This window comes from Streptopelia decaocto (assembly GCF_964273445.1).
Source record: "Streptopelia decaocto genome assembly, chromosome: 3".
NCBI classification, from domain to species: domain Eukaryota; kingdom Metazoa; phylum Chordata; class Aves; order Columbiformes; family Columbidae; genus Streptopelia; species Streptopelia decaocto.
The window spans coordinates 67,071,118-67,084,898 of NC_138656.1; the positions used below are offsets into that span (position 1 = coordinate 67,071,118).

At 35.8% G+C, this 13,781-nt stretch overlaps 1 protein-coding gene across 29 annotated transcripts in view; it reads left to right on the forward strand.

Moving 5' to 3' along the window:
* TRDN (triadin) overlaps positions 1-13,781 on the forward strand; it is a 233,824-nt gene that overhangs the window by 195,053 nt on the left and 24,990 nt on the right. For 16 of the 29 annotated variants that reach the window (XM_082049372.1, XM_082049345.1, XM_082049347.1 and 13 more), the window contains 6 exons: positions 3,509-3,535; positions 4,615-4,662; positions 9,339-9,383; positions 10,795-10,812; positions 12,457-12,504; positions 13,396-13,416. In XM_082049372.1, the coding sequence (XP_081905498.1) occupies positions 3,509-3,535; positions 4,615-4,662; positions 9,339-9,383; positions 10,795-10,812; positions 12,457-12,504; positions 13,396-13,416 (207 nt within the window). Of the gene's footprint in view, positions 1-3,508; positions 3,536-4,614; positions 4,663-9,338; positions 9,384-10,794; positions 10,813-12,456; positions 12,505-12,871; positions 12,954-13,395; positions 13,417-13,781 lie in introns of those variants that run through there. The other 13 variants (XM_082049369.1, XM_082049354.1, XM_082049367.1 and 10 more) reach the window with 9 other exon arrangements.

Consider the following 13,781-nt stretch of genomic DNA (forward strand, 5'->3'; position numbering starts at 1 on the left):
ATAAAACTTTTTTATTCAACCTTAAATTAAAATTGCGTTATTCACTGTGCTGAATGATGTAGTCTCTTCAGTTTCTGCAGACTACAGCATTCCCACTGAGTTCTGAAGGATGAATGTCCATTAGTTTGTCTAAGAGCCCATTTGTTAGCTTGTCTAAAGTTTATTTTCAGAGAGAATAGACTTGGTTAACTTGAATAAGAAAATCAAAGATTTATCATTCATCATGATGTATAAACTGGAAAGTTAAGGTACAAATCTTGAGAATTCCATCAGAAGACTCCTGATAATATTGATTCCTCTTTTGGCCTATAGTGTTGTCACAGATTAATGTCACAGGTGTGCTGGTCTAATGCCCAGTCCAAATCCTGTTAAAGAGTCTCTGTGCTCTCCTTAATGAGAGATGAACTGGGCTTCTACTTAGACAATTGGAAATTAACTTTCTTATTTATAATAAACACCTAACTATCCAATTAGAAATATTTTTTTCAGCTACAGCATGTATTATTATTTTGGTTTTCTTCACTAAAACAAACAGCTCTGGCGTTGCTTCCATTTCTTGTACAACATATTCTTTTCTTACAGAGTGTGCACATTCACAAATATATTTGCTGTCTGAACAGCAAATGACTGCCATCCAGATGGAAAATAGACATGTTATAATCAAAAAGCACATTCTGCTTTTAGTCTCACCAATTTACGGTTCAATAAACCAGAGGATTTTTTTTCTGAACCCATATCAGTAGCTAATTTACAAAAATGTGCCGTATATAATTAATACCCTTCTGGCATTCAGAATAGCAGGCAAGAGCAAACGAAAATTTGAAGTGAATGTGAAAAACAGCAAGATAGTTACCAAGCCCAGTTTCCAAGATTAATTTAGAATGACACAAAAGAAATTTCAAAGTGTTTTTGCTGAGGGTAGAACCAGATAATTCAATTCATACAGTTCAGATTTCATGTAGCTTCAAGTATTTCAGCAAAAGCCCATCTATTTTCATTAGATCTGAATGTGACCCTTTTCCTTGTCTAATATAGTTTAAGTGTTAAACAAGTGAAGACGAAGTACTTACTTAGGGATGAATTGTCAAACTTTATGAACAATATTTACCCAACAGGGAGTCCTGCCAGTTAATGACATCAGAACAGCTGTTTGAAATGAGACCAAGAGTTCATCTAATCCAACATCCTCTCTCCACCAATGGCCAAACTAGCAAACACCTAGAGAACAGTACAGGAATAAAACAGCCACACAGATATAGCCTTGTGACCTCTCACGATCTCAGCTCAAGAACTTCCTAAGGCAGAAACCATATCTTCATGTTTAAGTGCACTTTGCAGATTTTTTCTAAGTTACCCAGTCACTTTTTAAATCCTGAAAATTTCCAACATCCACATATTTTACAGAATGGAGTTTCACAGCTTATCTAGGCATTGTATAAAGCAATATTATTTAAATACAAAATTTGAATAGAGAAGCTTTACTTTCAGTGCAAGATACTATATGAAATGGGTGAGAGCAGCAGACTACAGCATTTCATTTCTCACTCTTCAGGTTAAGCACTATATAATATATCATTGAATATTCTTGAAAGTCTGACTAGGTCATTGACATTTAGCTTTTATCTTATCATTTTCACTAAGACTAAAAATCAGGGTATCTGTTATAGACAATTGCAATACCGTAAAAACGAAACTAAGGACCTTGAGGTTTCATTTTTCAGCTTTCTACTTACTGTATGACTCATTTGAATTACATCTTTGATGACAGAATATGGCACAGAAGAAGTATTTGCAAATCTGGCAAAAATAAATGTTTATCTTTATGGCCTAAAGACTATATTGAAATTTCACTTCATTTCTTTTCAAACAAAATATAGATAAGTTTTAGAACAGACAACACATCCTGTAAAAACTTTTAACTTTACAAGACCTTCATTGTTTCATCAAAATATCTATGAGTGTTTTTTATCTGTAATTTCTGTGTTATATCAGGAAAAGAAAAAAAAAATGATAGGTTTTTAGGCAAAGCTCTGATAGTAATTAGCTAATTGTTCAAGCTCTGTCTGGATGCTGACACTATAGGAGTTCAGCTAATTAATACTTCCACAGAAAATATGGACAAGGGCAACACAGACACCTTCCTAAACTTGAGTAACCAGACCTAGGCAAAATAATGGAGCCTAAGTTTACAAGAAGGTTTTATTAAGCACATGCAGATAACAAAAGTGGCCTTGTCATAGGATCCCTGCTTATCTGTTGTTTCTGATTCTTCACATAGGAGCAAGTATATATGCTTAATTTCTATCTTTAATTTCTGTTATCTGCCGAAATGTTTCATTGTTTTTGCTTTGTTCTGCACACCTTCTCCGGTTGCTACATCCTTAAATGCACAGCGAGAACAACTTGTATTAAATAGAGACTGGATATAAAAGGAGAGCAGTTTTCTACTGCAGGGAAAACAAGAAAAACAAAACTCACTTGCATAGCATTTCAGTCTTGCCCCAAGTGCGAGCTTGGGAGCTCAGTGAATCACAGCCCAGGAGCTCACAGCAGCAGAATTATTCCTTGTGGTGCTGGGCCTGCACAGGAAGCTCATCCTCTGCACTGCTGCATCTTGCTCCGGGATTATGCTCTCTCAGCAGGCAGCAGAGCCTTTATTCTCTTAAAAACAACAGCTGCCTTGCAAAAGTCAAGAAGAAAAATCCAGCTGGTGGGCCAGGTCTTGACATTTCATTTCCTTCTGTAGAACCAAAAATGGCATTGGGCACGGCTCCCTGAGCTCCTGCTTTACCTGAGAAATGTTCACTTAGGGAAAGTGTTAACTCAGTTTTCGGTTTCGTCTCATCCATTTTTTTCTGGAAGAAGATGTGGAAAATCAAATGGCACAAAGTTTAGGAGCTGCGGCACTGAAATGCTGGGTCCTTTTATTTAAATATGCCCTCATTATGCTAACTGCATTTTCAAATATGTCTTTCTGCTCCTTGCAGTATCAGGGAATCCATCTGAAATTCACTGGCCTTACTGGGGCAGGTGCAATTGTCAGGGACATTTACATTGAGATTGCCCTACGTGTCTTTTCCTCACTTGACCTAAAATTACTTGTCTGGCTTTGTCCAGTATTGAACATCTTATGGTCTGAACTTGCTCAGCCTCTTAGTGGGCACTGAACTGGACATGACACCTAGCAAGGTAGCTGCCCTAGGTTTGATATATGATCACCATCTAGTGAGGGCAACACAGTCCACCAAGGAGAATCAGAGCCTTCCAAGGGGTATTTGTATCACACATTAGCTAAATGAGGAACTTAAGGTGCCTGTGTTCCTTAATTAAGTGTCCTAGTTAGGTGTCTGGGGTGGATATTATAAGACAATGCTAACTGTTGTACATTTTAATATATATTTCACTGAATATTTATTTTATGTGTCTACAAATATCATGAATAAATGCATTAAATTCTGCATTAATAGTCACAAAAGTATTAAAGTCCACCTTTTTTTTTTGTTTCTAGCTACCTCAGAGAAACCTCATGAACACAGTAAGTATTAAGTTGTAAAGAATATTGTTACTTCAGTTTTTAGCAGGAAGGTATTTCTTTATGTTGTCAAGGTTTTAGAAGTTTAAAATGGGATTCATCAACACAAGCTCACAGGAAATTTTGACTTATGAAACTGGTTTTCAATTACTCCCTCTGTAATGGAGCACCAGGTGTGTATCACAGGTCCCACTTTGCAATGAAACTATTTTCCAATTTGGACTGAGATAAGACCCACCTGTGCCCTCTGCCTCTGTGGCAGCTTCACACTGGAAAAGAAAAACCAAGGGGGACACAGACAAGGAAGGGTCCAGTCTATACAGTTCTCTGTCTGGGGCTCTGTTCCAAGCAACAGAGAGATTTATCTCTTGGTATGCTGCAGCTCTCACCTGCTACACAATTTAAACATAGCTGCTATAAATCAGAATGAAACATATTTTTAACATTTTTCCTTTGAAAAATCAGAGCTTTCTTTTTTCTGTCTCATAATGCTTTTTTTGGATATCATACTGTTTTTAAATAGTGCATAATTGCATACCACTTATATTTTAATATAGCATAATATTTATGATTGTTATTGCTTCACAATAGACCTATGGGATCCAGGCTAACAGAGAAATATGGAAAGTTATTTTTTCTTTGTGCAGTATATTGAATTTATATTTACTGTTCTATATAAGAAAACCCCACTTCTGTTATAATAAAACACTTTAATGGTTTTTATATTAATCAGGGAGAAATATTCTATATAGAAGATAAGTGAAAGCAATCAAAATTAGTACTATAAGCAGTTCATAAATTCAGAAATTCTATGACACTTCTAAAAAACACAGAATGGAATGATGTGATTTATTAAATCACATTAAAAAGTAAAAAACTTTATTTGGCATAATTTTTATTTTTTAGGGACAAAATTAATAAAATACTTTTTATCAAGAAAGATATTTATTAAAAAATTCTTTTCAAGTCTAGTGTGAATATGTAATGCAAAGTTATCTTTTAAAATAATAATGAGAATCTTATTTTTAAAATCTTCTAAAAATTAAAAAGCCTTCTGACATCGGGGTTCTTCTCTTTTGTAGAGCATGAACATGTTAAACATGAAAAATCTATCTCTAAGACTAAGCCAGGTAGGTTTAGTTGTTCAATTTCCAGTTGCTCCAGGTTCCACTCAATAAGGGTATGTGTAGTTTGCAAAACTTGAAGACTTTCTTGAGCTAGGCAGTGGTGGTTTTTTTTGTTTTGTGTCATGGACTTTTTCAGAGTTTGGGAAAGGAGCAAAAATAAGCATGAAATTTAACTAAAAAGATTCACCTTTCACAGTTATAAAGGATTAGCAAAACCTATTTTCCAGAGTTTGTGGAAGGAGTTCTCTACTGCCCTTCAATGCATCAAAGAGGAATACTATGAATTACACTGTCGCAGCCCTTTCAGCAAACCAGTGGTTAGAGGAATTGAATTGAATCTGGTCCCCAAAAGGGATGAGCTACAATCTCACCAGTAACATGATAGCCTGCACAGAGACAACCTCCAGTTTCTGAATTTCAGCAGAGCAGGAGCTAAACAATTAAAAATAATAATAATAATCCTGGGCTGAGTATGCACTCAGGTAAACTGTAAGAAACAACCAGTGACAACTGGCTGCAGAGAGGAGGACAGGGGTCACAGAGCTTTGTTCCTCATCATGTTTTTTTGAGGAGGAAGGCACTCAGGGATATGCAGTTGGGTTTGGTGTGAAGAAACAAGACTACGTGGATAACCTCATAGAAACCTCAGCTATTGATGCTCCATTTACATCATTCCTGAGTGGTCCTACCAACTGCAGTGGGCAATGAAAAGCAAGTATTAGCATCCCATCAACCTTTGCTGTCAGTGCTGCTGTTTGAACTTCACGTAAAAATGAAATGCTCATGAATAGGTGATTGGATAAACCACAAAAACCTTATGTGTTCAATGATAGTAGGCAGTCTTTGTTGTCATTACACTTTTTTTTCTTTTCTTTTTTTTTTTTTACAGAAAACAGTATCTCCTATGCATTTACTATTTTTCTCATTTGTTTTTATAATACAATATTCTACTTGTAAGTTAAATATTTCCATGGACATTCTGAGGTTTCCTGCAAGCCTTGAGTAGCTGATTTAGTGGCTTTGAGTCAACAAGGAAAAACAGCAGTGTTTCTCACTCCAGCCTTCAAAGACACAGAGGCCAAACTCTCCAGTTGTTTTGTTTTAGTTCTTTTTTTTTTTTTTTCCCCTTCCCTCGTTGATCACTTTTTGTATATTAACAGCTAGCAGAGTGTTTCAGCCAGCAGGTGGGTGTGGGTGGGCTCATCCAAGGCAGGAACATCCTAGCAAGGAAGCCACCCTATGCAGCTCTGTGCATCCTTGGAGGAGTCAGTGATGGACAAACAGTGGGTTGACTGGGCAGATGGTGTGACCATTCACCTTTCCTGCAAAATGAAATCAATCTTGCTGCACAATCAGCCTGATCTCATCTAGATAGCAGCATAAAAGTTAATTTCCTTGGCGAGGCATATGCAAACATCAGAGCATCATGTCACAAACCAGTACATTAGACAAGTAAGGAGCTTACTCTGATATAGTACAGTATATTCCAGACTAAAGCCCTTGGAATTTAAATGCTTGAAGGTGAAATTTTTTATTTATTTATTTATTTTTAAGTCTTGCTAAATTTCCTTTGCCATAAAATATCTCTTCTGAGGTGGTTAATGGTTGTTTTGGAGAGTAGTGGCTGTTCTGAGTTTCAGCTGATGACTGGAAGTATTATTCTGCAAGCACTGGTGGTAACATTGCTTTTGCCTGCTGTGTGCCGAGTGCTCTTGAGTTAGCAATTACAAAACCCTCATTCTATATAAAGCAGTGGCATCCTTTTTCAGCTTGATTCAGAGAAGCTTCAAACTATTATTCCAGTGCCTCCTGCCATCAGACTTAAAAGTATCACAAGACTGAGAAACTAAAGCATTTTAGAAAATATATTGATCTTGTAGAGAAATGTTTAAATTAAAGAGTGTTTTGTGTATGTTTGTGAGATCAAGTAAAGCAAGTGAATTCATTCCTGATGTAAGTCTTCTGAAACTCCCTGCAGTAGACAAAGAACTGTTTACAGCTTTGTATTTTTTCTTTTAAATTAGATACATCAGGGAAAAAATGAATATTAATGCTTGTAGTGCAGCAAAACTAGAGCTCTGCAGAGGAAAGAAATTCTCTCCAATGAAAGATCACACTTTAAACTTTGAGCTTATTCAAAATCAGAACAAAAATTGAATTTTTTCTGAAATATTCACAAAAACATATTTTGGACTTTTTGCAGCTTTATGAAGCCATCAAATTTCTTTCTTTTTATTTTCAGATTCCTCATGATACAGTAAACAAAAAGTGCATGAAAAACTGGAAATATTACTTCTGTTCTTGCCCAAATACTATGTATTACCTCACCAATTTTTTTTCACTTCTTTCATTCATACTGAGTCTGGTGAAAAGAAAGGATTTTATGAAGCTTCCTGAAAACTTGAAGTGTGTTTCCTCACAGAGAGTATTCTCCTTAACTGTTGATAATCTGCGCCTTTGGTTTTCCTTCTGGCTACAACCAATGGCTAGGAACTTAGAGAAAAAGCCATACAATCACCTCCAGGAGATGTCCCAGAAAACAGGTCAGGGTTTTCTCCTGTGGAGTCAGCAGATCAGTGCTGACTGGGTGGTTAGGTTACAGAACGGATAGGTGACTGAATACCAAAGAATTACTGTATTTATTCCCAGATGAAGCAGGTCCACAGACCTGTCCATGACACTCTGTTTTCAAGAATGAATTCATTTTTAAAAGAAATCACACCCACACTTTTAAATGGATCAGGATCAGATTATGCCATTCACTCACAGACTTATTTGATGGACTTCGAGAGTTACAGAGCAAATATTCCTGTAAATTTTCATGAGAATTAGAAAAAGCAAAAAATATCTTATTTCATGTTCAAAGGAGCAGGGATAACAGCATAAAAGGGAGAAGCTCCAAACTTTTGAGTTTTGCTTCTCGTTAATCCAGTGGATGGTACAGGGCCTATGTTTAAACTCAGCATGCTAGGACTTTTTGTGTGTTGGTACATGGAAAACTTAATACTCCCATCTATTATAAATTAGTTACATGCACTGCTATATGCTAAATCTGATCTAAGAGCAGAAAGAAGATACTTTATCTCAACAAGTTGCAACTTGAGGCTGCTGTTTGTGCTATAAAAAACATATCTAGCTTCACATACAGCCATGAAATGGAGATGAGATTTTTTTAATTCACTGCTTTCATAAGAAGCTGACAATACCAATAGCTGAGTAAGGGGGTGAAAAACGCTAAACTTAATACAAGCGAAGAGAAATTAAGTCGCTACCTACCAGATGACAACTGAAAAGCATAGCAATGCAGGGCTATATTTTACTTCCAAAGAATAGGAAAGATCAGTAACTGTGGAGCTTTATCCATCCCTGTATTTTCCCCCATCAGTATTGAATTCCTTCCAGAAACAAACCAAAAAAAACCCCAGACCAAACAAACAAAACCCAAATCACAATTGCTCTGTGTTTCATGTCCATACTTGCACTGTAGCTTTGCTGGATTCTGCTGCGTTATGGACAGGAAATATGGACTGAGCAGCAATGAGGCTCTTTCTCTGTCTATTGACATATGATAAACGTTTTTTTAGGACTCCTTGGCAAGTGTAACCTCTGGGAATTTCAGAGAACTAAGTTAAAAAGAAATCAGAACAGAGAAGATAAATGTGCTCTCTGCCCTCAGAAAAAAAAAAAAAAAAATCATCTGGAAGTTACATGCTAAATTCAAAGGAAATGCCATGTATGTTGAGACCACTCAACAGTCTGTTCTTATAAATACTGTACTATCCACTTATTTAGTCAGAGTGCAGATTAAGATTTAACATCTAAACCTGGACATTTGTGTTGCAGAGAAATAGCCCCCACAAAAGAGAAGCAGTTCTTAAGGTTGACTGTTCAAGGTTGTGCAGTTACAGTGATTAGTAAACCAGGGATGTGATAATTCACAAGTGGTTCTAGCCACCCTTCCCAGTACCCCCCTCTCTCATCTCATTTAAGAACAAGGTTGACTGCCAGACTGAAAACATTGCTCATATTCAGGAGAAAAGCAACTTTGTACATGCACAAACAGAGTACCTGGAAGGGTTTCTAGCCAACTAGTACTCAGATGAGCTGAATGGCTTCAGGGGACGAAACATCGCTGACCGACCTGACCTCCACCCAGCCATTGTCGGTTTCAATCTGATGCCTCGCAGAGGTCTTGGGGAAAAGCAAAGGGCCAGAGGCATGTGATTGTAAACTGCCTCCGTCAGCAAGAGGAAGGGGAAATATGTTCTGAATGTTAGGAAGTATCTGAGCATAAGTTCTCAGCGTTGTATAACACCAAACAGGCGAACTTGGACACATAGCAAGCTGATATTCACAAAGTCATAATAGTATTATTAGAATACATTTTTTACCTGAGTGCCTGCCTGAAAGCCACTGCCAGGTATGTGGCTGTTTTCTGATGGCTGAGACATTAGGTCTGGTTATTTATTTTATCCATGGAGTATGATCTCACCATGCAGTCACATCTCATAATGCATATGTGCTGCTCTGCAGGGGGGATAGTGATGCTAAAGATATGCATTTATTTTGTCATTATGAACCATATGTATAGTATCATGTACAGAAATATTTTTCCAGTTACATGCATCTATGCTAACATGGTGCAAATTTCCAATTTTAATGCTGTTTTCACAATACAGAGGAGAAAATTAAACAACAAAAGACAACTCCTACTGAGAGATCAGGTAGGAACAAATCATTCTCTCCTGATTTATGAGGGGGAAGTGTGTTCAAAGGAGGTGTGGAGGGGGGATGTTAAACAGTATTCAGTACTCATTTAATGTAGTATTTTTCCATTGCAATAATTTTTTTTCCAGTATTTGACTGGATATGTGACTGATAACACTTTCTTAGAGTAAATCCAACAGAAATGCAACTGTAGATAAGATTCTAAGAACAGAACAAAATGTTGGAGTTTTTTTTAAGTTGAATGGTGCCAGTTAGTACCTCATTTCTATTTATATTTCATGTATGTCTTTTCTTCTCTGCAGTAGCAGAGTAGATTCTGTACAGGATCATATGGTTCTGTTTCTAATTGTGAACATGCACGTATTTTTTTCTATAAGAACTCTCATGATAATCTATGATTTTGCTATGGAGTGATGTTTTACAGCACTGTTTATCCAATAAAAATACTGTTTTGATAGTTTTTATCTGATCATAAATTGCTGTAGCTCGTTCAAAACCCCCTATATTTCTGTTAATAAAATTTGAGAAATTACTGCAAAACACTTCAATATATTTCTAACCTGAAAGTTTAATGAGATAGCAACTACTGATAGCAAACAAGTCTGGAGAAGGAAGAAATGGTATCTTTGAACTGACAGGATTTTCACACCAAAATTACCTGGTTTAAGGGTCAGCTAAGTTTGTGAGCAAAATCAGAAGGCTCAAACTGTGATTTGGCAGCACTTGGAAAAGAAGCTGCCAGAAATATCATGACTTGGCTTTTTGTAAGAATTGGTAGAGTCATGTGCCTGCCAAATCTTCTTTCTCTTTGTTGGAACCAAACTGAAAATACAGTATTTTGAGTTGGCCAACTCAAGCCGCTACAGAAATAACTTGTAAGTTTTCAGATCAATACATTTTAAAACATGCAACTTCAAACAGTGGGTAAGTCATCCCTTCTTTCTTAAACAAACATAATGTTAAGAATTATCCTCTGGAGATGACTAGTGCTCTCCTGACTAAAAGTGTAGACAAAAGTGGTTTTGATGTTGAAATTCAGCTGAATCCCTCCCAAAATTTCCAATCATTTCTTAACCGGTCTGGAGCAATTTCTGATTTACACTGGTACACAGTGAGAAATGGTTCTGGAATACGTAAGTGTGTTACTGTGCTAAATGACAGAATACAGCTTTATTTTAGCAGGAGCTGATAGCCAATGGGACTTGCAAACGTCTAAACATGTCAGAGCCTATCTACATTTTAAGGGTCTGAATGCTGTCCATCTTTACACGAGTAGGGGAAATGAAGACCAAGTGAGAACTGATTGCCATAAAAGTATTTGAACATAAATAAAAAAGATAGTTAATAAATAAGTAGAACCTGTTTTCTCTTTATGTATTACAATTTACCTTCTTTTGTCTTCTGCAGTCCAGGCAAAACCAGCAAGTACGTGGTACCTACCTTGATCAAAAAAATCCTGTGAAATAGCTGAATTTGTGTGGCTTTTTTTTGTCTTTAACCTATGGAAACTCACCCTTGCTTAAAATTCTAGTGTTTTAAGCACCATGCCTTCCATCGCTTTCATTTAACATATTGTCTTGTCATTGCTATTTAAAAGTCCATTTGACATAACCAATTGTTTCATTACAGTACTCAGCTCATTCTATGCTTCCCATATCACAAATTTGCATAAGTGACAAGCTTTTAAAAATCACTGTTAACAATCAATTGGGTTGAAAAAATACTCCCGCTGAATTAGAAGGAGAAAAAGAAAGACATCATCACATTTCCTTCCTAATCATATATTATTTTAGTATAACAGCATCTAGAAGAAAGTGTCCATATATTAATTTACCACATAGCCTGCTTGCTAACTCTCTGTATCTTTTGTACCTTCAGGATGCAAGGTAAATTGCAAAAGTTAAAAAAAATAATAATAATAATACCCAGTTAAATTCCCAAATAATGCCACACTCAAAAAAACCTCAGATATGGGGAAAATATTACTCTTCACTGAAATAAGTTTTATTTCACACTTCATAAAACTGTTTCCCATTTGAAATTCCCTATCTTGTCTTCATCTCGGCATTTCCCAGCGTATATCTTCACCTGAAATCACAGCTGCTAGGATTTCAATTATTCCTCTAAGTAGCGGAAGCACTGAGGTATATTGCCCTTTTTTTTCATGGTCTACTCAGCTTTTCAGTGTTTTCTAATTTACAGACCAGATTTGTGTCCTGAAACTGATGCCCAGGATTTTAGTTGTGCAAAACAAATAAGGCCAGCACAGCTGTCCTCTGAAAAGTATTGTGGCCCCTATTTGCATGCATTTGGCATAGCTACTACTATGATATGAGTTCTGTGGTGTGGGTTTTTTCAGTTCTTTTTAAGCAAGTGTGGGTTTTGTATAAACTATGTTGTGCTACACTTTGTTTTTAAAACTAGTCTTCTTCATCTTTTCTGTTTTCAGCAAGTTAACATGAATTCTTATTTTTCCAGTAATAATTAGAAAATAGAAAGGAGAATAGAAAAAAGGAAAAAAAGAAAAAGCATTGCTTACCAAGCAATGCTAGTTCTCTACTTTTCTACAGTGAGATACAATTTATTCGTATGGAAAAGGATGTGTTTGAGAGTTTGGGAATTCAGCTCAAGTATGTCTGACTCAACAAAATAAAGGTCGAGTGAATATTTGCTGAGTTTGCCTCTCCTTTCAAATTTAAAAAAAAAAAAAAGGAGAATAGATACAAATTGCATTTTTGAAATTCAGAGGAGCCCTTCTTAACTGACTTCTTTTTTAAGACATATGCGTAACTTTTAGTTAATAGTAGCTGTATGTGTGGAGCTATATGCAGTACTACAGAACTTTAGTATTTCGTGGCATGTTCCTCAGTGAATAATCTGTTAGTAACTAGTCCTGTGGCTTTTGTTCCAAAACAACAGCATGAAGCAAGGCAAAATTGATGTTTATTCCTGAAAAAAATATACATGTGAACCTTCTTAGTTAAAAAAAATAAAATTTAAAAAAAAATACATACAAAATGTAACTTAGAAACATGATGGCAATTTTGTTGTACTGTTTCTTTTATCTAGAGCATGAAGCAGTCAGACACGAAAAAGATGTTCCACCTACAAAATCAAGTAGGCACTCCTGCATTTTATGCATTCATTACTTTTGAAACTGTTATTTAAATAAATTGCAAAATAAAATTGCATATGACAAATGTCAAAATCATGACCCTTTGATATATTTTGCTGTATAGAGTGGACTTGACATGTCATACCATAGCTAAGGTAGCACAGTACATATTTGCAATGCCGGCTGTCATTTTCTGAAGATACATATATATATATATATCAAAGGTCATATTTCTGCTTCTGTAATTTCACCAATGTCATGGAAGTTATACCAGCAAATAATTTGAACCATTTTCTGAAAGTACTTAATTTAAATGTCCTCATTTTGCTAACTATTTGTGGGTATCTGCCGTTTATTTGGACTTCACAGCCTTCCTGTATGAGTCAACTTCTCAGGACCAGCAACAGTTTAATTTTCCTCCATAGCAGGTATTATATGATATACTATCCAGAGCATGACCTGGCACTATCCCTTGTCTATGATAAATGTCTCTGCATATCATAGCTCTTATGCAGCCTCACTTGTACAAGACAGAGCAAAATCCCTGCAAGTTTAGGAAGCAGCACTATTCAGTTGCACTGAGAAGCAATAACCATGGCTTTAAAAAAATGTCTTCTCTATGCTTCCAGGTCAAAGGAAATAATTGCAAAATTAGCATTCTTGTTAGTATTATCCATCCTTAATTCTAGCACAGCAAGTATAGTGTGTAGATGAGAACATCCCTACTCTTACTGTCCATCACTAGATTGTTATTATTTACTGTGAGATTACTAAAAATTATGTTTTGATATGCAGTAAACACATAAAACAAATAATGCCATTCTGCATCATAACAGTATTATGCTACACCTGACTGCTCTGACCATTCTTCTTTCTTTTTTTTTACTTTCCAGTCAAACTGAAAAACACTGCAAGTACGCGTCATGTCTTGTTTCCTACAAATTAGAAACCTTCTTTTCAGATACACGTTATGTCTGTCTGAATTTTTGCAATTATGTCATATTAGATAATGTTATTTTCTTGCTTATACTACAGATACTCTTGTATTCAATCTGCTCAGTAATAACTGAACACACCAAAACTAAGTACATTTTTAATTTAATATTGTGAAGCTGCAACATTCAAACTCTGTTTGCAACTTTTGCTTTTCATAAAATAAAGTGAATTATGCTAGCAGCATAATTCATGCTCTGGTGATTTTAGATGAGCGTAGACACATGATTTATCTTTACACAAATATATTGTTTATGAAACATAACAAAATGGCATGCAGCATAAC